General features: G+C 50.7%; 1 protein-coding gene across 1 annotated transcript in view; it reads left to right on the top strand.

The window, feature by feature from the left end:
- The window catches only part of LOC141264133 (SCO-spondin-like), a 521,676-nt gene that overhangs the window by 257,679 nt on the left and 237,705 nt on the right, over positions 1-26,292 (top strand). The window contains exons 48-49 of the mRNA XM_073676443.1: positions 12,039-12,181; positions 12,487-12,581. Of these exons, the coding sequence (XP_073532544.1) occupies positions 12,039-12,181; positions 12,487-12,581 (238 nt within the window). The remainder of the gene's footprint in view (positions 1-12,038; positions 12,182-12,486; positions 12,582-26,292) is intronic.

Raw genomic sequence — 26,292 nt, 5'->3', positions numbered from 1 at the left:
CATGGTAGTTGTAGGAGAATTCGGCCCATGGTAGGATATCCACCCTATCGGTATGGTGAGCATTAACAAAGTGCCGGAGGTAGCTGGTAAGGATCTGGTTGATACGCTCCACTTGGTCATTGGACTATGGATGGTAAGCGGAGGAGAAATCTAGGGTGACATCCAGCAGCTTACACGTAGCTCTCCAGAAGCGTGAGGTGAGCTGAACCCCTCGATCCGACACAATGTGGAGGGGTTGGCCATGGAGACGGAAAATGTGAAGGAAGAAGTTCTTAGCCAGCTCTGATGCAGACAGGAGACCAGGCAGAGGAATGAAGTGGGCCATTTTAGAAAAGTGGTCGGCAACCACCCAAATGACTGTACAGCCGGCAGAAACAGGGAGATTTGTAATAAAGTCCATAGCAATGTGTTGCCAAGGGGCAGCCGGTACGGGAAAAGGCAGGAGGTGACCGGCTGGAAGATGTCTGGGGACTTTGTTGCGGGCACAAGACGAACAGGCCGAGACAAAGTCAACTACATCCTTGCGCAGGGTGGGCCACCAGTAATGCCAAGTAATGATCAGGAAAGTCTTCTTCTGACCGGCATGGCCGGCTAGTTTAGATGAATGACCCCAGTGAAGAATCTTCCCCCGATCTGGAACTGCTACAAACGTCTTACCGGGTGGGAGACGAGTCAGATCTAAGGGGGCCATACTCATTACTTTGGAGGAATCGATGATGTGCGTAGGCTCCTCCTCTAGATCGGAGGACAGGAAGGATCGGGACAAGGCGTCAGCTTTAACATACTTGTCTGCCGGGCGGAAATGTAGAATAAAGTTGAAGCGAGCAAAGAACAAAGACCACCGGGCCTGATGCGGATTGAGTCTTTGGGCATTCTGGAGATATGCAAGATTTTTGTGATCAGTATAGATGATCACTGGGTATAGAGCCCCTTCAAGCAGGTAACGCCACTCCTCCAGCGCCAATTTGATGGCTAGCAGTTCTCGGTCTCCTATGGAGTAGTTGCGCTCAGATGAGGAGAAGAGTTTGGAGAAGAAGCCGCAGGTTACCATTCTCCCGGATGAAGATTTTTGGGTGAGCACTGCTCCGGCTCCGGAGAAGGAAGCATCAACCTCCAGGAAGAACTGTTTGTTGCAGTCCGGACGGTGCAGCACTGGGGCAGAGGAGAAGGCTTGCTTTAAGGAAAGGAAGGCCTCCTCAGCTTCGGGCGGCCATACCTTGGGATTTGCTCCCTTACGGGTGAGCACAGAGATGGGAGCAGTCCGAGAAGAGAAGTGCGAGATGAAGAGACGGTAGTAGTTGGCGAAGCCCAGGAATCGCTGAATCGCCTTCAACTCCTCCGAATGGGGCCATTTTAAGACAGCAGAGAGCTTCTCGGGGTCCATTCGTAGACCTGTCTGGGAGATAATATAACCCAGGAATGGAAGGGAGGTCTGCTCGAAGAGGCACTTCTCAAATTTGGCATAGAGGTGATTCTGCCTGAGCCTAAGCAGGACCTGACGAACATCCCTCCGGTGTGTGGGAAGGTCCGGAGAGAAGTCCAAGATGTCGTCCAGGTACACCACCACGCAAGAATATAAGAGGTCACGGAAGATGTCATTGACTAATTCTTGGAAGACGGCGGGGGCATTGCAGAGACCGAAGGGCATTACACGGTATTCATAGTGACCGTCCCGGGTATTGAATACCGTCTTCCACTCGTCTCCTTGACGGATCCGGACCAGGTTATACGCCCCACGTAGATCCAGCTTGGAGCAGATCCTGGCGCCCTTAAGGCGGTCAAACAACTCGGAGATGAGTGGCAGGGGGTATTTGTTTTTGACCGTGATTTGGTTAAGTCCTCGATAGTCTATACAGGGACGTAGTGAACCATCTTTCTTCTTGACGAAGAAGAATCCAGCTCCAGCCGGGGAGGTAGATTTCCAGATGAATCCCCTAGCTAGATTCTCCTTAATGTATTCCGACATGGCCCGGGTTTCGGCCGACGACAACGGGTAAATACGCCCACGGGGTGGAGTGGCACCGGGTACCAGGTCGATCGGGCAATCATATGGCCTATGAGGTGGCAGTGTCTCTGCTTCCTTTTTGTCGAAGACATCTGCATAGGACCAGTAAGGTGCCGGTAAACCGGGTAGATTAGTCAGGGTGAGGGGCAGACGAACCGGGCGGACCGGGACCAGGCAGGTCTCATGGCAATCCTGTCCCCAACGGAGAACTTCACCAGATTGCCAGTTCAGCACGGGTTCATGTCTCTGAAGCCAGGGTAGACCTAGCAGAAGGGAGTGAGAGAGACCGGAAAGCACATGGAAGGAGATCCTCTCAGAGTGCAGCATTCCCACCTGCAGGGTTATAGGTTCTGTGACGAGCAGGATGGTCACCGGAAGGAGTCTTCCATCCACGGAGGCGACTGCCAATGGTTCAACCAGAGGTTTGGTTGGAATGTGATATTTCTCTACCAGGGACTGGGAAATGAGGTTCCCAGCAGCTCCGGAATCTAGGTGTGCAATTTCAAAGTAGCGGTTCTCTCCCCAGGAGATGGAGACAAGCAAAGTCAGGGAAGGAGAGGGTTTACTTTTGTCTAGGACGACCTCTCCGAGCGGTCCTAGACACTGGCGTTTCCCGGCTTCACCGGGCAGGTACGGATGAAGTGCTCCTTACTGCCACAATAGAAACAGCTCCCCTCGGCTCGGCGTGACTCTTGGCGAGATTTGACCATCTTGGTCTGGTCGACCTGCATAGGTTCGGGCGAGCGTGCCCGGGGAGTTGCTAATTGAGAGACAGGTCTCTGGAAAGTAGGAGCAAGGCGAGGAAATCTTCGCTCCCGGGTAGTCTCTTTGGTACATTCTTGGAAACAGATGTCAATCCGGGTAGCTAGTGACACCAGGTCATCCAGGGTGGTAGGAATGTCCCGACCGTCTAACTCGTCCTTAATCCGACCGGAAAGACCCTCCCAGAAGACGGACACCAGAGCCTCGTTGTCCCAGGCAAGCTCAGAAGCGAGGGTACGGAACTGTATGGCATATTGGCCCACGGTGAGACTCTCTTGGCGGAGACGTAGCAGAGAGGAGGCTGAAGAGGACTTTCGTCCTGGTTCATCGAAGACTTTCCGGAAAGCAGCGAGGAAAGACGATAGGTCGGACACCAGGGGATCCCCTCTCTCCCACAGGGGATTTTGCATGCCAGTGCTTCCCCAGTGAGATGGGACATGATGAATGCCACCTTGGCCCAGTCAGAGATGAACTGATGTGCCAAGAGTTCAAAGTGCAGGTTGCACTGGTTTATGAAACCTCAAGCTAAAGCGGGGTTGCCAGCAAAATGTGGAGGTGCCGAGAGCCGTGGTCCATAGCCGGACGCCATAATAGGAATGGGTTGTGGTGCCGCGGAAGCAGGCGCTACTTGACCAGAGACGGACAGTGACGGGTCTGACAATGCGCCTAGGCGAGAGTTAACAGACCGCAGGAAGGACAGGACCGACTCCTGTTGAGCCCTCTGACGTAAGACCTTCTGGTGCAGGTCGGAGATTGCGGGGGTCTGGGGGCCACCGGGTTCCATGGCCCGAGCAAACTGTTACGGATCCGGGTGGCGGAACCTCTGTGCTGCGGTGAAACGTGGGACCCAGAGGGGCGTAACTAAGTATCAACCCGGACCGACCCTGGTTGTACGGCGTCTAACGACTCCGTGACCAGGGAGGGACCGAGCAGAGGGACCAGGTGCTACTCTGGGGACGACCTTGTAAGAGAGCAGGTGACTCCCACGGGTCAGATGGCTGAGACTGACCGATACTGCAGATGGGCACAGCAGGCAGGCTGATGAGAGGTCCGGGTAGAAGAACTGGCAGAGACAGCAGGTGATAAGGCGGAAGTCTCTAGGTAGGCTGTCAGGTGGTCATGGCAAGTGACAGGCGGGAGCCTCTAGGTAGGCTGTCAGATGATCATGGCAAGTGACGGGCAAGAGCCTCCGGGTAGGCAGACAGGTGGTCACGGCAAGTGACGGGCAGGAGACTCCGGGTAGGCAGACAGGTGGTCACGGCAAGTGACGGGCAGGAGCCTCCGGGTAGGCAGACAGGTGGTCACGGCAAGTGACAGGCAGGAGCCTCCGGGTAGGCAGACAGGTGGTCACGGCAAGTGACAGGCGGGAGCCTCTAGGTAGGTTGTCAGGTGATCATGGCAAGTGACGGGAAGAAGCCTCCGGGTAGGCAGACAGGTAACAGGCAGGTGCTTCCAGGTAAGCAGGCGGGTGAGGCCCATAGACAGACTGGCGGACTGAATGGAAGACAGACTGTTGGGCTGGAGAGTAGTCAGGCTGGTGGACTGGACTAGTAGTCAGGCTAGCAGCAGAACCTGAGGGCTGAAGCAGAGGTAAGTACACTGTGTATCAACTATTGCTCGGGCACCTCCATTTTGGAGAAGGTGCGTGCCTTATATATGGGAGGACCTCCGGCAATTGGCCGGGGACTCCTTAGGGCGGCACGCGTGGCCCCTTTAAGGCAGCAGAAGCAGGAAGAGGAGCGCTGGAGGACACCGGGCAGGGAGCGCGGTGGTGAGAGGGACGGCGTCTCTGCCTAGCAGAGGTTAGAGACGCTGATGCTACAGAGAGGACAGGTAGGTGGTAGACAGAGATGAGGAGGAGATGTAGTGCGGTGCAGTACTGTGGAGAGGACAGGTAAGGTGGTAGACAGAGATGAGGAGGAGATGTAGGCACTGTAATGCCGTAGCCATGTTGGTTATGGGCAGTACAGTGATTGGCTGGTCACACAGCGTCATCAGGTGTATCTAAGACCCAGGACCTTATGCTCGTCAGAGTCTACCCCGGAAACAAGCAGAGTAGGGAGAGATGCTGCTGAGTCAGGGAGAGATTTGCTTGTTTATAGTTAGTATAGGTATTCCACAACATATATCTATATATCCATCTGAACTAACAGTCCTTCTGAGGACTAATCCAGCTGCATATAATTAGTGGTGAATGGTGATAGCAGAAGTTAGGCAGGCAGTGTATGTGGCAGACTGCAGTGCATATAGCACAAGGGGGTTCATTGCACTTTCTGTCTGCTGCTGCTGTTGTTACAGATATTTGTAGATATAGCCCCAGATATCACGGGTCAGGGCTAATTTTTTTTATCTTAATCCTGGTTATTTGCTTAAAAAGCAAGGCGGCAGTGTACAGTATGTGGCAGACTGCATAACCCCAGATGTCAGGGGCCAGGGCTAATTTTTTTTTAATCTTAATTGTCAGAGATTCACAGGGATGACACCGGGGCGAACACACAATATCTCACCCTGCTGTCACTCTGTCAGGAATTCACAGGATTGAGTAGGTATGCGCAAGCACACGATCCCGACTAACTACGTAGGTATTGGCAAGCGACCAGTGAGTGTATGGCGTCACATCTCCGGATTCCAACACATGGAATATGTGTATACGCCCCGTACAGTCACTGTCAGCTTCACGATAGCCCAATTATTATTATTCGCTGCCACCATCAGACGAGTTTCAAATATAATACAGGCCTTGCCGGATGCCTGTGTTCTGGTAGCGTATATGGCTACGGGGGAGGGAATGACTACAGAACAAAAGAAACAGAACTATTACATTTTATATTTATTCCAAAAGGGAGGCAGTGTTTATGAAAAATATACAAGATTTTACAAAAGGGGACATTACAATACAGAATATACAGTTACAAAAAATAAACAGGATTAAAGAAGACTTATCTACTAGACAGATCGCAGAGACGATTCCGTTTAGATAGGAGGAGGGGTGCCCCACTTATTGATTTGACTGTTATCGAACAGGATCCATTGCTTATAGTCTCTATACCCCCTGGCAGTGAATATGGATCAACCTTCAGTTGGATCTTTTATGCCGAAGTAGGAGACCAGCCCACACACCCCCCTGGTATGACATCATGTGGGCTCAGCTCCACTCTTCATGCTTTTATTAAAAACGTTAACTTCTGCGATAACTCATCCCTGAATGCTCACAGAAGCTTGCAAACGACACCATATTTTTCGTTATGAATTTACCTTTCCATAGAGATTACACATGGCATATCTGTGATCCGTTATTCTGGCACTTTTGCGCCACAGCTCCAAGGAGGGGCTTACAGCGACGGGAAAATAAGCATATTGTTCCTTGGCTGACCCTGCCACTAAACATATGGGTTTCGTTATTATCAGAATTATGGAACTTTAGTTATTCCATATTTCGTGTTGGTGTCGAACGTGTGGTGGTCCTCTGTTCAATTCCCTTTGAGGTGCTGGGAACATTACCTTCTCAGCTAGAGGTAGATTTATCGCATGCCTGTGTCTAATTATCCCCTGCCTCTGCCAGGGGAAAATACACTCGCATTTTAATTATGTTGGTAGCACCTCTCTTGTGCCAGCATATGTTTACAAGTCACTACTGCTGTGTGTGTTAATTTGCATAGGAGCAGTTGGCCAAGTGTCAGCTCTTGGTCCTTTGACAAATACTATAGGGTAGGGGTCAGAGGGGCTTCAGGGGGAGAAAGAATTGTTAATATTTTCTTAATACTTCCATGACATTAATCCTGATTATTTGCTTAAAAAGCAGTCCAGAGTACACCACTTTTCTGCTCCATTTGCTTGTTAGCACTGCAGAATACAGCCAGATCTTTTACATATTACAGCGATAAAAATTCAGAAATTTTAACTGAATGTGGAAAATGTTGGCCTCCATTTCCATTTTGTTGCAGTGTGTCGGTGAAGCTATTCACACGAGGTCGCTGTGAAGAATAGTATTAGTAAACTACAGGCCCGTTTTTTAAAACCGTCATTCTCCGTCAGACGTATCACATATAACTGCGGTTGTTGAGACACAATTGCCAGAAAGTCAGGAGTAGGACCAGGTTGTGGAAGTAGGAGACGAGGTGGTGGATGATATAGTAACTGACCCAACCTGGCAGGAGGACATGCAGAGCGAGGACAGCAGCACACGGGGAGGGAGGCGTAGCACCACAGCAGGCAGGAAGAAGCAGTGTTGTAGCCACAGACACAAGGCGGGAAAGCGTTCCCTGAAATGCCAACACGATGGAAGTTACCGGTACAACTGTTAGGTCTTCCCGAGTCTGGTTGTTTTATAAAGACTCTGCCGATAACCCCAAAAAGGCCATTTGCACCACCTGCCAGGCCAGCATCAGCAGGGGTAGCAAAACGACCAGCATGACCACCACCACCAGCATAATCAGGCAGAAACAGTGTCTGCGGGTGGCACCACTGCTTCTTCCGCTGTTGTGAGTGCACGAAATCCCCTGTCCATGGTGCATGCGAAGATGCCTCCCGCCCTGCACCTGTCGTTGCACACTCTCAACTTGCACCATCAGCAAGCACGTCCACGTCCTTATCCCAGCGCAGTGTTCAGTTGTCCATACCCCAGTCCTTGGAACGCAAACGCAAATATGCAGCCAACGCCCCACAGGCCACACTACTAAATTCACACATTTTGGGAATGCTTGCGCTCGAAATGTTGCCTTTTAGGCTCGTGGAGACGGAACCTTTTCACAACCTGATGGCGGTGGCCGTCCGTCGGTACTCGGTCCCCAGCCACCACTATATGGCTGTGTGCCCACTATGCGTTTTTTCAAGCGTTTTTGCCACGGAATTTCCGTAGTGAAAATGCTTAAAAAACGCTTGGTAATACGTGCCCCATGGTCCCCAATGATAATCCGCTGCGTTCTACCCTATGGTTTGCGTTCCAGATACCGGATATACCAGCCCACGTGACCGGAAGTGTTGTAGCGGCGTGTCGTTTAGAGCGGCAGTTTAAAGGAGACACGGTGTAGGAAGGGACAGGTGGAACCCTTTTGAAAGGAGGATAAGGGCTGTTTGAAATGGTGGAGACCCTCAGCCCCCTTTTTCAGTCTCCCCTGATGAATCTACTTTAGGAGGAAACGCGTTGGGAGCAGGATACCTCCAGAATGTTTTTGTCATGAAGTTTAGGATGACATTATACCAGGATGAATCAAGCCATGATGCACTTTAGGATTGGGTGAGATTGTTTCAATTTGTTTGATATGACAACAACCCGAAGGATTCCTTCAGTGGTGGCTTTGTTGATTCTCCCTGACATAGTCCACGGTACCTTATTGAATAGAGGTCATGTGGGATTCTATTGTATAATCCGTGGTACCTTCTGTGTTTAAAGGACACATGGGAGTTTATTGTATACCTAATTTTTTGAGCGCACACATGGTATCCCTATATGATTGGTATTTTAAAAAAAAAAGTCAAACAATACTAGCAAGGATAGTGCCTAAATCCCATGCTCTGGATGAATGAGGTTGATTTTTCTAAAACCCTATACACTTGGCATTTGACATGTTGAGGTGTGGTTCGCATGTATACACTATCGTAATTTATTGATGGTAATTCAAAAGACCCAGGGTTCACTATCTGGTCCATTAGGGTTCTTTACTTAAAAGAAAATAATTTTAATGTATATCTAATAAATGTTATATTTTAACTATCTTGCATAAAAATTTTGAGTATTCTGGTGGTTACCCCGATAGCTTGTTATATATTCTTTGTTTCCACGGTAGGCAAGAGTCTGATGTGTTGGGGTAGAGAGTTCCAGAGTAGGGGGGGTGCACTGGAGAAATCTTGTATGCGATTGTGGGAAGAGGAGATAAGAGGGGAGTAGAGAAGGAGATCTTGTGAGGATCGGAGGTTGCATACAGGTATGTACCGGGAGACTAGGTCAGAGATGTATGGGGGAGACAGGTTGTGGATGGCTTTGTATGCCATGGTTAGGGTCTTGAACTTGAGTCTCTGGGCAATGGGGAACCAGTGCAGTGAATGACAGAGAGGAGAGTCCTGGGAATAGCGGGGGGACAGGTGGATTAGTTGGGCAGCAGAGTTTAGGATCGATTGGAGGGGTGCAAGAGTGTTAGAAGGGAGGCCACAGAGCAGGAGGTTGCAGTAGTCGAGGCGGGAGATGATGAGGGCATGCACTAGGGTTTTTGCGGATTCATGGTTGAGGAATGTGCGGATCCGGGAAATATTTTTGAGTTGGAGTCGTCATGAAGTGTAAAGACCTTGGATATGATGTTTGAAGGAGAGATCAGAGTCCAGGGTTACCCCGAGGCAGCGGGCTTGCGGGACTGGGTAGAGTGGGCAGCCATTGACTTTGATAGATAGGTCATATGGGGGGTTAGAGTGAGATGGTGGAAAGATGATGAATTCAATTTTATCCATATTAAGTTTTAGGATCTAACAGAGAAGAAAGATGAAATAGCAGACAGACATTGTGGGATTTTGTGGGATTTTGGTTAGTAAGGAGGTGATATCAGGTCCTGAGAGGTAGATCTGTGTGTCATCAGCATAAAGGTGATACTGAAAGCTGTGAGACTCTATGAGCTGTCCCAGGCTGAAGATGTAGATGGAGAAGAACATGGGTCCTAGAACTGAGCCTTGGGGGACACCGACAGATAGGGGGCGAGATGAGGCGGTGGTGTGTGAGTGGGAGACACTGAATGTCCTGTCTGTCTGTTAGGTATGAGGAGATCCAAGATAGGGCCAAGTCTGTGATGCCGAAAGATGAGAGAGTCTGTAGTAAGAGGGAATGGTCCACTGTGTCAAAAGCAGATGACAGGTCTAGGAGGAGGAGGACAGAGTAGTGTTGGTTGGATTTGGCGGTCAGTAGGTCGTTGGTGACTTTAGTCAGGGCTTTTTCAGTGGAGTGATGCGGTCGGAAGCCAGATTGTAAGCTTTCAAAGAGGGAGTAGGAGGACAGGTGGGAGGACAGTTCAAAATGGATGTGTTGTTCCAGTAGTTTTGAGGCATAGGGGAGAAGTGAGATAGGGTGATAGCTAGTCAGAGAGGATGGGTCAAGGGAGGGCTTTTTGAGGATGGGTGTGATCGAGGCATGTTTGAAGCATGAGGGGAAGACGCCAGTTGTTAGTGACAGGTTGAAGAGGTGGGTTAGGGTTGGGGTGAAGACTGCAGTGAGGTTTGGGATGAGGTGGGACGGGATTGGGTCAAGTTCACAGGTGGTGAGATGTGATTTGGAAAGTAAAGAGGAAAGTTGATCTTCCGTGATGGCGCAGAAGCTGGTTTTGGAGGTGGAGAGTTGAGTAGTTATGAGAAGGGGCTGTGGGGACTTATGGCCAGAGCTTTGCCTTATGTTGTCAATCTTCTGCTTGAAGAATGAGGCAAAATCTTCAGCTGAAATGAGTGGGGAGGGAGGTGGAGCTGGGGGATGGAGGAGAGAATTGAAAGTACTGAATATCTGTTTAGGGTTGTGAGACAGGGAGGATATGAGCGATGAGAAGTAGGTTTGTTTTGCTGCAGTTAGTGTGGACTTGAAAGTAGTGAGGGCTTGTTTGAATGCGATGAAGTGCTCGTTGGAGTAGGACCTTTTCCATCTCCGTTCAGCAACTCTGGAAGCCCGTCTCAGTTCTTTAGTCAGGCTGGTGTGCCAGGGTTGCCTGTTGATTGTGCGAGATTTGGTTTGTGTGAGGGGGCGACCGAATTGAGAGCTGCAGCTGTTGTGGTGTTTTATAAAACAGCAGCAGCATCTGCGTCGCGTAAGGGATTTATGTCTGTAAGAGGGAGAAGGGACTCAGAGAGTGAGTGTAGGTCAAGATGTTTCAGATTTCTGCGAGGGTGTGCAAGTTTCTGAATGGGGGATTGCGGACCTGGAAAGGAGAGGGAAGCGAATGTGAGTAAGTTGTGATCAGAAAGAGGGAGAGTTGAGTTAGAAAGGTTAGATAGGGAACAGAGGCGGGTGAGGATGAGGTCCAGTGTGTGTCCATCTTTGTGAGTGGCTGCGGAAGACCATTGAGGCCGAAGGAGGAAGTGAGGGATGGAAGCTTAGAGACAGATGATTGGGAAGTGTCAGTGGGGATGTTGAAGTCACCCATGATAATAGTGGGGATGTCAGCGGAAAGGAAATGGAGTAGCCAGGTGGTGAAGTGGTCTAAGAAGGTGGTAGCTGGCCCTGGGAGGTGGTAAATGACAGTCAGTTGGAGGTTGGAGGGGGTGTAGATGCGCACACAGTGCACTTCAAAAGAGGGGAGGGTAACGCAGGGTGGCAATGGGATATGTGAGAAGGAGCAGTTGTCTGACAGGAGAAAGCCAAATCCTCCACCATGCTTGCTGCTGGGCAGGGTGTGTGATAGAGGTGGAATCCGCCATACGAAAGTGCAGATGGCGAGGCTGTGTCAGAGGGGGTGAGCCAGGTTTCACTGATGCCGAGGAAGGAAAGTTTGTTAGTAATGAAAAGACCATGGATGTAGGAAAGTTTGTTGCAGACAAAGCGTGCGTTCCATAGAGCTCCTGTTAGTGGGACTGGGGATGAAACAGGATGTGTCTGATCATGTCTCGCACAACATATGGCCAGATAAGGTAGTAAAATGTTAAAATGACATTTTCCGGTGAATTTATTTTTCACCGTTTAAAGCAATGCAAAAGTGCAAAAACTCATCAAAAACGCTACGTGTGAACATAGCCCAAGGTGTGGAGGAGCATTTTTGTTTTTGGTTATTTATTTTGCCTTATATACAAGTCATTACCCTGGAAAGGATGTTCCTTAACATTTTTCCCAGGAAAATCCATTTTGGTTTTGTTTTTGTATGTTTTATTGCGAGTCCGTAAAAGTGGCGTAATACTCTGACAACGTTGTTGACAGCATTGACCTGGGAGTCAGAGATGCTTCCAGGGGTCTTCCCATGCTGTTCCCATGTCATTTCAGCACTGTTTCCATCGATTTGGGCAATTTTTAGGCCCTCTGCAGACCGCCGGGGGGAGCCGCCTGAAAAATGCTCAAGTTTCCCATAGACTTACATTGGGCTCGTTGCTTGGGTCGAGCGCCCGAGTATTCCAATGTGCTCGACCCGAGCATCGAGCACCCGAGCATTTTAGTGCTCGCCCATCACTAGTTGTATTCTGACGCGAATGGCCATAAAGTGAAAGAATTTTGAGACTGGATGCAGTTGTGTATTGGCAGTTTTCAGGGTGATAAAGGACCCATTTTGGAGATGTTTTTGAGGTGCGGATATTCTCAGAAGTGATCTTCTCCTTACAGGTGAGGCGCCTGGGATCTGCTCTGATGATAAAGTTTGGAAGGAATGTGCTGAGGGACCCTCATCCTGTGCTGACCTGGACACCGGAGGCCCCAACAGGATGTGTCAGCCAGGTTGTTACTGCCCGGATGAGAAAGTCCTACTAGTGAGTAGTCATCATGTATGGAGGGGACCATGGTCCTGTCGTCATCTTCTGTGTAAAGTATAGGGAGCCCCCAGGTACAGTGTTGTCATGAAGACTCCATCCACATTAATATCTACACATAACTACTCTAGCCTGTTCGCCAGGCTATCTCTGTATGTGTCACAGCTGTCTAACAGCCGTGACACTTGCAGGCGCGGCGAAAATGAATGAAACACCGAGCATGCCAAAATACTCTGCGAGCACAAAAGGGTTAATGAGGCATACTCGATCATCACTGCTAGTAATACATGACCCTTGTTTCATAGAGTAATCGTTGCATCCCCCCCACTGATTGCCCCTGCACTGATGACGGAGCGTTGTATCATTCCGGAGACCCCGTGCAGCGAGACTGTAATAACTGGTGAGTGGTTACACCCGGCACGGAGCTCTGCTGTAATCATGTAATAGGAAATAATAATTATCATTGAGAAGATCCATCAGTCATAACAAAGAAGAGGGAGGTCTGGGGTAAGTGTCACTGGGTGAGTAGTTGTCACTTTCACTGGGTGGAGAGATGTCCCTAGGTGGAAGGTTGTCACTGTCACTGGGTGGATAGTTGTCAATGGATGGAGGGTTGTCACTGTCACTGGATGGGGGATGTCACTGGCTGTAGGTTTGTCATTGTCACTTTGTGGGTAGTTTTCACAGTGTGGGTAGTTATTACTTTCTCTGTGTGGGGAGATGTCACTGGGCAGGTGGATGTCATTTGGCGGGTAGTTGTCACTGGGTGAGTTGTTGCTCATGTCCCTGGATGGAGGTTTGTCACTTGGTCAAAGCTTGCAACTTTCACTGGGTGGGTATTTGTCACTTTCACTGTCTGCATAGTGGTCACTGTCACTCGGTGGAGAGATGTCATTGGGTGGAGGATTTTTACTGTGTTGATAGTTGTCACTGGGTGAAGAAATATAAGTGGAGAGTTGTCAGTGCGTGATGGTGGTGTCTGGATGGTAGAATCGCCCTCGGTGGCTGGTTTGTTAGATGGTGAAGACTCGTTACTGGGTGAGGAGTTGGTTAATTTCTCCTCCCAGTCACGCGCATAATACAATACATAAACACACCAGTGGCTTTTGGCAGAATGGCATTAATGAAAAACTGCTGCAGGGTTAAGACATGACCGTGTATAAGCTCGTGATCTCCAGGCCCTCCGGCTGCACTGCATTACATACAGGCATGAATCACTGCATGGGCTCAAGAATAATCCAGAAACTATAGTCTGTAATCACAGGTCGCCGTAAAATTCACAAATGTAAGAGAAAGCTCCATCATGTAAAGAAGAAGCCTTAGAATCCAGAAACACTGCCATCTTCTCTGCACCAAAGCTCATTTACAAAGGCAAAAATGCAAAACTGTTCTGTGGTGGGATGAAGCAAAATGTGAAACCCCGGACACTGTGTCCTGTGGAGTCAGGATTATCCAGCTTGTCATCAAGGAGAGGGACCATCCAGCTTGTCACCGAGGAGAGGGACCATCCAGCTTGTCACCAAGGAGAGGGACCATCCAGCTTGTCATCGAGGAGAGGGACCATCCAGCTTGTCATCGAGGAGAGGGACGATCCAGCTTGTCATCGAGGGGAGGGACCATCCAGCTTGTCATCGAGGAGAGGGACCATCCAGCTTGTCACCAAGGAGAGGGACCATCCAGTTTGTCATCGAGGAGAGGGACCATCCAGCTTGTCATCGAGGAGAAGGACCATCCAGCTTGTCACCAGCGCACAGTTCACATCTCTGATATATGGGGGCATTAGTGTCTATGGCAGGGACAGAGCAAACAGGAGAGGAGCCATCAATGCTGTACGTTATATAGAAGTGTTAGAACAACATTGTCATGAAAACAACACCCACTCTTGGGTCAGACCTTGCAGCTCTCTGGCACCCCCTTATCCTGCTGGTCAAACACGGTATTGACAGAGGATAAGCACGGGTGCAGCTGCTCTAATTTATGTCGACTATTGCGGCACGTGATGTGACAGGACGTATATATACCACCAGTTCCTTCCAGGAACGTATATATACCTCCGACCAGCCACCCTCAAACCACAATATCACATAAATACTGGTATACTGCCACCACCGATCGCTTAACAGGTGGATCGGGTACCTGGTAGGTAACGTGAATTAGCGAGTGAGGAACGTGTTTGCTCGACATAGGACAAGAAGAAAGAAACTGGTAAATAATTAATGATTTACTCCCAAAAGGTGGGCAGTGTTTACAAAATATATACAAGATATTATAAAGGAGACAATTTACATGTATGCATAAACAGTTATTAAAATAAAAGGGATAAGTAATAGCAAAACCTGCTTCACAAGGTGATGGTCTCAGATTCTGTGGGGGGGACGGCTCCCCGGAAATTAGACTTGATTCCTTCACGCAGCGTGTAGTGCATGCGTCTGCGTCCCTGGTTGGAATGGCTTGAAAAATGGCCAATCTGGTTTTTAGCAAGCAGCCAAAACTCTGGGGAACACCCCTTATTTACCTTACAAGGGGGCTCGGCTTTGCGAGCCCACCCAGCTGCAGAAGACCTAAAAAATCCTTCAGATTCCATATCTTGGTGTGGGGGGGTCCCACATCCAAGAGGGAGACATCATCTTGACCGTCACCAATATTCATGAAGATAGATATTAAATATGAAACCTCTATGACGCTCAGAATCTCAGAATCCATTATCTCAGTTCCCGGTCATTCCTCAGTTATGCAAGTTATACTATTGTAATGGGAAAAAGGTGAGCATTCAAAAAACGTGGTTCCGATGTTTCTGTCAGACCTGTGCGTGATTAAAATTGGCATAAAATGTTTGTACAATTAAGCAATGGGATTTTTTTGGAGGGATTTTCCGGTTTGTACCAGCGCTTGCCCTGGACTGAGGTTTTATGGCGGGTCATAAAAATTCCTGGTTTGGGGAAAAGCAAAAGTGAGTTCTATGTCTTCACTTACAAACAGATAGGGGGTGGGTTTTTTTTTCCTTTTTTAAAACATCTCTGATTTTTAAAAACTCGGGCAAAAATACCTTTTGCCTGACACCTCCCCCTTTTTGACTGCGCTATGGAGGTAGGACCTTCTGGTACTCCTCCAAGCGTATGTCTGGAGGCTCCCCTCGCCGGGACAACCCATCGGCATTGCCATGCTCGCTGCCCTTGCGGTGTTGAACGGTAAAGTCGTACTGCTGGAGGGTGAGGCTCCAGCGTAACAACCTTCCGTTGGCACCTGACATGGTGTGCAGCCAACTCAGGGGGTTGTGGTCAGTCACGACAGTGAAGGGGCGCCCGTACAAGTAAGGCTGTAAGCGGTTGAGGGCCCATACAATGGCCAGGCACTCCTTCTCTATGGTGGAATAGGCCACTTCCCTCGGCAGCAGTTTCCGGCTTAGGTACAACACGGGGTGTTCTTGGTTCCCCGAGTCGACCTGGCTGAGTACAGCACCGAGGCCAAACTCACTGGCGTCGGTCTGTACTAAGAGTGGCCGTGTGCCGTCGACCGCCTTTAGTACAGGAGAGCTGCTCAGGGCAGTCTTCAAAGCCCTAAAGGCCACCTCGCATTCATCCGTCCATTTGACGGAATGGGGTAGGCTCTTCCTGGTGAGGTCTGTCAAGGGCTTCGCAAGGCTACTATAGTCCTGCACAAAGCGTCTATAGTACCCTGCGGTGCCCAAGAAGGACTGCACCTGCTTCTTGGTCCTGGGGGTGGGCCAGGACACGATAGCGTCCACCTTCCCAGGCTCTGTGTCACACTGTCACAGAATACTGGAGGTAGGGGGCCTAAGCTGACCCTAAGCTGGGGCCCTGACTAATCCCTCATCCTGGAGGTACTGTTAAAGGTACAGAGGTCCAGGCCGCCAGCGTAACCCCTACCTCCTGAGGATCCCTGCACCACAGTAATCTAGTCCTGAGAAGGACCCCGATCACAACAATAGGGAACCAGCAATAATATGCCCACACACAGTATTTAGACGAACGAGACAGTACAAGGGAAAAACCAAAACCACCTTGCATACAACTTCAACAAAACTACAACAGAGGGAACACCAACGGGAAAGGAGATAAATGATAAAGCGAGGAAAGGGAAATAACACTTTCAAATACACTTATCTCAGCAACTCCAAACACCACGATCCGCTCTGTAAGTCTGAATGAAAAGCTTTCACCGACACCTCACAAACAGACCTGCAGGAATATAAAGGAGTCTCACTAACGAAGCATTGATTGCAGCTGGGCGAGGCTGGACCTCAGCTAGCCCAGAGAGAGAGAGAATTAACTCCTTCACTGCCGAGAAAACACAAAGCACCAACAAGTCAGCTGCGAGAAGTCAGGCTGTGTACTCGTGACGATCTTCGTGGCAACACACCCGTGACAGTACCCCCCCTTCTACGAGGGGCCTCCGGACCCTCAGGGCCAGGTTTATCCGGGTGAGTCGTGTGGAAGGCCCGAACTAATCGGTCTGCGTTAATATCCGACGCAGGAACCCACATCCTCTCCTCAGGACCATACCCCTTCCAATGAACCAAGTACTGAAGGGACCGGCGATTAAAGCGTGAATCAATGACCCTCGATACCTGGAACTCCAAGTTACCATTGACAACCACAGGAGGGGGAGGTAAAGGTGACGGTACCACCGGCGCCACATACCTCTTAAGCAATGATCTGTGAAACACGTTGTGAATTTTAAACGTAGGGGGGAGGTCAAGACGGAATGCCACCGGATTAATAACAGAACTGATTCTGTACGGCCCGATGAACCTGGGACCCAGTTTCCAGGAGGGAACCTTAAGTTTAATATTCCTGGTAGACAACCATACCTGATCGTTCACACTTAGGTCCGGACCAGACACTCTCCTCCTATCAGCCATACGTTTGTATCGGTTCCCCATAGTATTCAGATTCTTCAGCACCCCTCTCCATACTGAAGCGAGAGATGAGGAAAATCGTTCCTCCTCCGGAACCCCCGAAGAGCCCCCCCTACTGAAAGTACAAAACTGGGGGTGAAAACCATATGCCCCAAAAAACGGGGACTTACCAGTGGACTCGCTTCGCCTATTATTGAGAGCAAACTCTGCCAGAGGTAGGAAAGAAGCCCAGTCCTCCTGGTTCTCTGACACAAAACACCGAAGATATGTCTCCAAGCTCTGGTTCATACGTTCCGTCTGACCATTGGTCTGAGGATGAAAAGCCGACGAGAATGACAAATGCATCCCCCGCCGTGCACAAAACGCCTTCCAGAACTTGGACACAAACTGAGACCCCCGATCAGACACCACCTCGGAGGGTACCCCGTGAAGCCTCACAATCTCCCCAATGAACACCTGCGCAAGAGTTTTAGCATTAGGGAGAGCCGGAAGAGCGATAAAATGTGCCATCTTGCTGAACCTGTCCACTACAACGAGTATGACCGTTTTACCCGAAGACGGAGGGAGGTCCGTAATAAAGTCCATAGACAGATGAGTCCAAGACGCTCCGGGATCTTCAAAGGTAAGAGGGCCCCAGACGGACGGGTATGTGAGGTCTTAGAGCGCGCACAAACCCCACAGGACGCGACAAAAGTTACCACCTCTTTATGTAAGTTAGGCCACCAAAACCGACGCGAGAGGAGATCCACAGTTGCTTTACTCCCCGGGTGTCCTGCAAAAACTGAGTTATGGTGTGCCTCGATCACCTTTTGTCGCAACTGATCTGGAACGAACAGTCTCCCCGGAGGTCCAACAGGGGCGTCCCCCTGAGCCTCCAATATCTCCTCCTCCAGCTCAGAGCATACTGCCGAAACCACCACCCCCTCCTGAAGAACAGGAATCGGGTCGTCCGTATTCCCGGCCCCAGGGAAACTACGAGATAAGGCATCCGCCTTTACATTTTTAGACCCAGGACGATATGTAACGACGAAATTAAACCTGGTAAAAAACAATGACCACCTAGCTTGTCTGGGATTCAGACGTTTAGCGGACTCCAGATATAGCAGGTTCTTGTGATCGGTGATGACGGTGACCGGATGAACTGCCCCCTCCAAAAAATGGCGCCACTCCTCAAAAGCTAACTTAATGGCCAGGAGTTCCCTATTGCCGACATCGTAATTCCTCTCAGCGGACGACAATTTTTTAGAGAAAAAGGCGCACGGATGCCACTTACCAGGGGACGAACCCTGTGACAATACTGCTCCCACCCCTACCTCGGAAGCGTCTACCTCTACAAAGAATGGCTGAGACGCATCAGGTTGAATGAGTATGGGTGCCGAGGCAAAACATTTTTTCAAGGAGGAGAATGCTTGACAAGCCTTGTCAGACCACCTAGAAAAATCCGTCCCCTTTTTAGTCATGTCTGTGAGAGGCTTAACCACGGACGAGAAATTACGAATGAACTTCCGGTAATAGTTAGCAAACCCCAGGAAACGTTGTAGTGCCTTAAGATTCTCCGGCCGATCCCACTCAAGAACTGCCCGCACTTTCCCAGGGTCCATACGAAAACCGGACGCAGAAACCAGGAAGCCTAAAAACTGGAGTTCCTGTACGGCGAACACACACTTTTCCCACTTGGCATACAGTTTATTATCCCGCAAGATCTGTAACACCTGTCTAACATGCTCCTGATGAGACACCAGATCCGGCGAGTAAATTAAGATATCATCCAGATATATGACAACAAACTGTCCCACCAGGTGGCGAAAAATATCATTAACAAAGTGTTGAAACACCGCCGGGGCATTAGTCAGACCGAATGGCATGACAAGGTTCTCATAATGCCCCTCCGGAGTGTTAAAAGCCGTCTTCCACTCATCCCCCTCCTTCATCCTAATCAAATTGTACGCCCCCCTGAGATCCAACTTAGAGAACCATTTGGCGCCCACGATCTGATTAAAGAGATCGGGAATAAGTGGGAGCGGATACGGATCTCGGACCGTAATCCGATTAAGTTCACGGAAATCCAGGCAAGGGCGTAGGCCTCCATCTTTCTTCTTAACAAAGAAGAACCCCGCGGCCACCGGTGAAGATGAAGGTCTAATATGCCCCTTAGCCAGACTTTCTGAAATATAATCCTTCATGGCCTGCCTCTCAGGACCAGAAAGGTTATACAACCTAGCTTTAGGTAACTTGGCCTCAGGGAGCAGTTTTACAGAACAGTCATACTCGCGATGAGGAGGTAGTTCCTGACACCCATTCTCCGAGAATACATCCTCAAAGTCTGCCAGAAATGGAGGTAAGACCCAAGGAGTAACCGCACCGATGACCGTGTTCATGCAGTTTTTATTACAGAATTTACTCCATTGGCTTATCTCTCTGGTTTGCCAATTAATAACAGGGTTATGCTTAGCTAACCAAGGAAGGCCCAACACTATAGGAGTGGGAAGACCCTCCAACACGTAGCAAGACAACAGTTCTTTATGTATTGCCCCCACTTGAAGTTTTACGCCATGCACAGCTTGCAAAAAACTTCCCTGACCGAGAGGCCTGGCATCGATCGAGAATATGGGGATGGGTTTAGCCAACTCACTCAATCGCATACCTTGAACCCGGGCAAACCGAGCATCAACCAGATTAGCCCCGGCCCCACTATCCAGAAGAACCGATATCCTCTCAGTTCTCGTACCCACCACCACCTCCGCCGGTACGAGAAACTGAGACGAACCTAGGGACGAAATACCTACTCCCAGATTGCCGTCCACCACACAACCTGGGATCAACAGTTTTTTCGACGACTCTTTACTCAGCAAGGGGCGGGATGGACACCCCCCAATAAAATGTCCCTTTTTCCCGCAGAGGAAACACCTTCCTGTCTTATGGCGCACCACCGGTCCCCTTCCCCGAAATGATGTCCCTCCTAATTGCATAGGCTCCTCCGGACTGACCAGGGGAACCACCATATGAGGGGACCTTGTAAGAGGTGGAGACATTACAGGGGGTAGAGTTATCCCGCACCTCTCCCGAAGCCGTCTGTCAACGCGAATAGCAAGGGCCATAGCGGCTTCCAGTGACGCGGGAGAGTCATACTGTGCCAACACATCCTGTAATTTGTCGGATAAACCATGACAAAACTGGCTCCTAAGAGCCGGGTCATTCCACTGGGTGTCCGTGGCCCACCTACGGAACTCCGAACAGAATTCCTCCGCCGGACGATCTCCCTGCTGAATCCTACGTAACTTAGACTCAGCAAGGGAGATCCGATCTGGGTCATCATATACGAGTCCCAAAGCAGCGAAAAACCTATCCACTGACTGGAGAACTGGGGAGCTAGGGGGAAGAGAGAACGCCCAAGAATGTGGGTCCCCTTGTAGGAGCGAGATGACAATTCCCACCCTTTGTTCTTCACTGCCCGATGACCGAGGCCGCAGCCGAAAGTACAATTTGCATGCCTCCCGGAAAACAAAAAACTTGTCCCGCCCCCCAGTGAACCTGTCAGGGAGAGCTACTTTAGGTTCTGGTCCGGCTTGCTCCAGAGGATGCAAAACCTTGGACCTAACGTCCGCCAGCCCCATGGACAAACTCTGCAACTGCTGAGCTAGACCGGCTACTGGATCCATGGTAGCTGGAGAAAAACTAAGTTGGTCGGTGAAAATGTCACACTGTCACAGAATACTGGAGGTAGGGGGCCTAAGCTGACCCTAAGCTGGGGCCCTGACTAATCCCTCATCCTGGAGGTACTGTTAAAGGTACAGAGGTCCAGGCCGCCAGCGTAACCCCTACCTCCTGAGGATCCCTGCACCACAGTAATCTAGTCCTGAGAAGGACCCCGATCACAACAATTGGGAACCAGCGATAATATGCCCACACACAGTATTTAGACGAACGAGACAGTACAAGGGAAAAACCAAAACCACCTTGCATACAACTTCAACAAAACTACAACAGAGGGAACACCAACGGGAAAGGAGATAAATGATAAAGCGAGGAAAGGGAAATAACACTTTCAAATACACTTATCTCAGCAACTCCAAACACCACGATCCGCTCTGTAAGTCTGAATGAAAAGCTTTCACCGACACCTCACAAACAGACCTGCAGGAATATAAAGGAGTCTCACTAACGAAGCATTGATTGCAGCTGGGCGAGGCTGGACCTCAGCTAGCCCAGAGAGAGAGAGAATTAACTCCTTCACTGCCGAGAAAACACAAAGCACCAACAAGTCAGCTGCGAGAAGTCAGGCTGTGTACTCGTGACGATCTTCGTGGCAACACACCCGTGACACTCTGGCTTCAGAGTACCCCCACCTACCCGGTGCCCCAGGTAGTGGACCTCGTTCATGCCCATCTGGCACTTTCCCGGCTTGATGGTCAAGCCCGCCTGGTGAATGCGCCCGAGCACCTGCTGCAGATGCTCGAGGTGATCCTCCCAGGTGGGACTGAAGATGGCAATGTCATCCAGGTACGCTACTGCGTACCTCTCCAGTCCCTGGAGCAGGTGGTTGACCATTCGCTGGAACGTGGCAGGGGCATTTTTCATGCCGAAGGGCATGACCGTGGATTCATACAATCCGAAGGGGGTGATAAAGGCGGACTTCTCCTGGGCCCCGGGGCTCAAGGGAATCTGCCAATATCCCCGACTCAAATCCATAATGGAGAGATAGCTTGCGCTGGCTAACCGCTCCAGCAGCTCCTCAATGCGTGGCATTGGTTGTGCGTCAGAGGCGGTGATAACGGTGAGCCCCCTGTAGTCCACACAGAACCGGGTGGTCCGGTCCTTCTTAGGCACCAGGACTACAGGTGAGGCCCACGCGCTCTTGGACTGCTTAATCACCCCCAACTGCAGCATCTCCTCGACCTCCTGGCGCATGACATGCTGCACCTCGTCGGAGATTCGATAGGCTGTCCGCCGGAGTGGGGCATGATTCCCGGTGTCCACTTCATGGACCGCCACTTCAGTCCTGCCAGGCAGGTTGGTGAACACTGCTTGGAAGGGTTTCAGCACTGCTTGCATCTGAGACCTCTGGTCTGCGGATAGCAAGTCGCTTAGCTCTACATCCTCTAGGGACCCGCTGGCCTTCGCTTGGGCGAGCATGTCCAAGAGGGGGTCATCCTCCCCATCCTCGGGCAGGTTGCAGACCGGTAGGACGCAGGTTCCACGTTCTTGATGAGCCTTCATCATATTAACGTGAAACGCCTTCCGCCTACCCCGCTCGTGGTCAAGTGTGATCACGTAGGTGATCGGGTTGAGCTGTTGGTGAATGACGTACGGGCCTTCCCAGGCCGCCTGAAGCTTGTCCTTTGGTACGGGGACCAGCACCCACACCTTCTGACCCACCTGGTAGGTCCATTCTCGGGCGTTCTGGTCGTACCAATGCTTCTGGTCAGCCTGGGCTTGCGCCATATTGTCATGCACCAACTGCGTCAAGGTCTGCATCTTGTCACGGAAGCGCATGACATACTCCACGATGGACACTCCTGGGGAGCTCGGCTCTTCTTCCCAGAATTCCCTTATCAACCCAAGGTGTCCTCGGACACGCCTGCCATACAGGAGCTCAAAGGGGGAAAACCCCGTCGAGGCCTGTGGAACCTCTCTGTAAGCAAATAGCAGGTGTGGGAGGTAACGCTCCCAGTCGCGACCCTGGGTCTCAACCAGCATTTTTAACATCTGTTTGAGGGTACCGTTGAATCGCTCACACAAACCATTGGTCTGTGGGTGATACGCACTCGATACCAGATGCTGCACCTGCATTTTCTTACATAGGGCCTCCATTAAGCGTGACATGAACTGAGTCCCCTGGTCGGTAAGCATCTCCCTGGGAAATCCTACTCGCGAAAAGATGGCCAAGAGGGCGTCCGCCACCTTATCCGCCCTAATTGAGGACAGGGCTACTGCCTCCGGATACCGGGTAGCATAGTCTACCACGGTAAGGATGAATCGTTTTCCAGAGCTGCTGGGTATGGCCAGTGGTCCCACAATGTCCACAGCAATCCTCTGGAAAGGCTCCTCTATCACTGGCAAAGAGATCAGGGGGGCTTTGGGGGCCGGCCCTGACTTTCCCACTCTTTGACACGTGGTACAGGATCGACAGTAGTTCACCACATCTGTCCTCATTTTGGGCCAATAAAAGTGATGAGACAGCCGGGCCTTGGTTTTGCTGACCCCCAAGTGTCCAGCGAGTGGAATTTCATGGGCGATCCGCAACAACTCATCCCTGAATGGGTAGGGGACGACCAGCTGTCTTTCCCTCAGCCACTCCTGTTGGGGTGTACAGGGAACTGTCTCCCGGTACAACCTCCCTTGGTCCCAGAATACCCTCTCCTTATCCGACTCGGAGGTGGGTTTCTCAGCGAGGCTCCTTAACGTCTCTAGGCTAGCATCTGAGTGCAGAGCTGCCTGAAACTCCTGGCTGGAGGAAGCCAGAAGTGAGGTTAAGGCCACGTCCTCACTGGGACCCTCTGGGACCGGCTCTGGGTCCATACCTGATTCAGTTATTCCTCTGTTCGAGGAGGGTCCAGAAGGCAGGGCGTTACTTGCGTTCTGGGCACTCTGACTGCGGGTAACAGCGGCTATATAGGCCGTCTCCCCGGGGAATAACCCCGTCTCATTAGCCGGCGAGGCCATGAGAACTACTTCTCCATCATCCTCCATTACCTCAGGCACAGTGCTACGTATGGGGCAGCGACTATCAGCCAGGTCACCATCTGTTGTGACACTGGTCACTGGCACAGCCCCACCTGCGCCATGGTCCTCGTGCCTCTCCCCATTACCCTTGGCACTGACCGTTGCTCCTGCTAGGGGATCCTCAGCAACATCACCCCGCAGAGTGACATGGCTGAGTTCTCTTGCACCTTCCAATACAACAACATCATCATAATCATCATCATCATCATCATCATGTAAAGCATTGACATTCACATTATCAGCATTAACCTTACCAACCGTATCAGATCGGGGAGGGGTGTCAGGGACATAATAAGCAAACATCCTCCCCAAATCAGTTCCCAACAAAACATTTGCAGGTAGGTTTTTGGATACTCCCACTTCCTTCACCCCACTCCCCGCACCCCAATCAATAAAAACCCAGGCCATGGGCAAGGGGCATCGGACGCACCCAAGCCCAGTGACAGTCAGGGTCTTTCCTGGAATAAGCGCTTCAGGGGACATCAGTTCGGGTCGGATGAGGGTTCGTTCGACCCCAGTGTCCTTGAGGCCTACAGTGAGTGTTCCCCACCCTGACAGACTGAAAGTTTTCACAGGCCCTCCCAACCGGCCCACCCACCAAAAGAACTGAGGCATTAGGCCCTGGGGCCTTGGATGGGGGGTTCTTCCTCTGCTTCTCTGGGCAAGTGGCGCTAAGATGACCAGTCTGGTTGCAGGAATAACACCTGCGGGCATCGGATGCAGGCAGGGCCTTGGCAATGGGAAAAAGGCCTCCGGAAGGTCGGCTGGCAGGGGCAGGGATGGTGGTTGATGGCTTACCCCCTTTCCAGCTGGCGACGACCGGCTTCCGCACCTCTGGTCTCCGGTTGGCCTCGTAGGTGTCTGCGATCTGCGCTGCTTTATTGGCATCAGGTGGCTCCCGATCCATCACGAACTGCCGTACCTCAGTCGGACACAGATGCAGGAACTGGTCTTTCACCATCAGGTCCTTTAGCTGCTCAAAGGTGGTCGCTGACAGTCCTTGGATCCACTGCTCAAAGTTGGTTCTGAGCCCGTCTACCACATCACGGTAGGTGTCCTGTGGTCCACGTTGGAGGGTTCTGAATTTTTTCCGGTAAACCTCCGGAGTCAGCTGGTACTTTTTTTATCAGGGCCTGCTTGACGGCCTCATAGTCTCCATCCTGCTCTCGAGGGAGGGAAGCAAACACCTCCAAAGCTTTTCCTCGGAGCCCTGGAGTCAAATATCTTGCCCATTGGTCGATGGGCAGCTGATACTGCCTGCAGGCCTTTTCAAAGCCTCGCAGAAATGTGTCCAAGTCCCCATCCTTTTCCATCACAGGGAAGTGCTCAGGACGAGGTTTAAAGCAGCTGGCACTGTTGGACTCACGGGTCGGCGTAGAGGGCGACTCCTTCTGAATCCGGGCTAGCTCCAGCTGGTGTTGTCGGTCAGCTTGGGCTTGTCGCTCAGCAGCGTAGAGGGCGACTCCTTCTGAATCCGGGCTAGCTCCAGCTGGTGTTGTCGGTCAGCTTGGGCTTGTCGCTCAGCAGCCTCTCGGTCAGCTTGGGCTTGTCGCTCAGCCCGCTCCTGGAATTTCAGGATCAGCTCCAGTCGTCCATCATGATTGTCTGTGGCGAGCTCCTCCAAGGCCATCTGCAGGTGGGGGTCCACACTACCCTGGTTGCGGGTATGGCTGGCAATCACTGGTTGGACCCCGGCAGCAGCGCCATCCGGGCCTTGGCTGGCCGCCCCCTCATCAGGGCTCTGCTGTCGGACGGGCTCTGCAGCATCTTGTAACAGTTCAGAAATCATTTGTTCTTTGCTTTTGCCGTGGGGGTCAATGCCTTTGATTATACATATTCCAGTAAGAGTGTCCTTTTTCTGCTGGTGATACCAGGACTCCCCAACTACGACCATGATCACCAAAATAAAAATAGAAAAGAAAAATCGAAGAAGGGTAGGGGTAACTGCTACACATACAGTATTGTCTCAGATCTAATAAACACTGAGTTCGATCTTCAAAACTTTTGTGCAAGTTTTTAGTGAGAGGAATGATTGCTCAAACCCGATCACTAATGTCCTATGATCCCACCGCTGCCACCAATTTGTCATGAAAACAACACCCACTCTTGGGTCAGACCTTGCAGCTCTCTGGCGCCCCCTTATCCTGCTGGTCAAACACGGTATTGACAGAGGATAAGCACGGGTGCAGCTGCTCTAATTTATGTTGACTATTGCGGCACGTGATGTGACAGGACGTATATATACCACCAGTTCCTTCCAGGAACGTATATATACCTCCGACCAGCCACCCTCAAACCACAATATCACATAAATACTGGTATACTGCCACCACCGATCGCTTAACAGGTGGATCGGGTACCTGGTAGGTAACGTGAATTAGCGAGTGAGGAACGTGTTTGCTCGACATAGGACAAGAAGAAAGAAACTGGTAAATAATTAATGATTTACTCCCAAAAGGTGGGCAGTGTTTACAAAATATATACAAGATATTATAAAGGAGACAATTTA

The sequence above is a fragment of the Phyllobates terribilis genome, unplaced genomic scaffold (genome assembly GCF_046119375.1).
Source record: "Phyllobates terribilis strain yellow unplaced genomic scaffold, ASM4611937v1 Scaffold_4__5_contigs__length_816908805, whole genome shotgun sequence".
In the NCBI taxonomy this organism is placed as follows: Eukaryota; Metazoa; Chordata; class Amphibia; order Anura; family Dendrobatidae; genus Phyllobates; species Phyllobates terribilis.
Note: the sequence above shows the minus strand (reverse complement) of the source record. Positions and strands in the feature narration are given on the sequence as shown.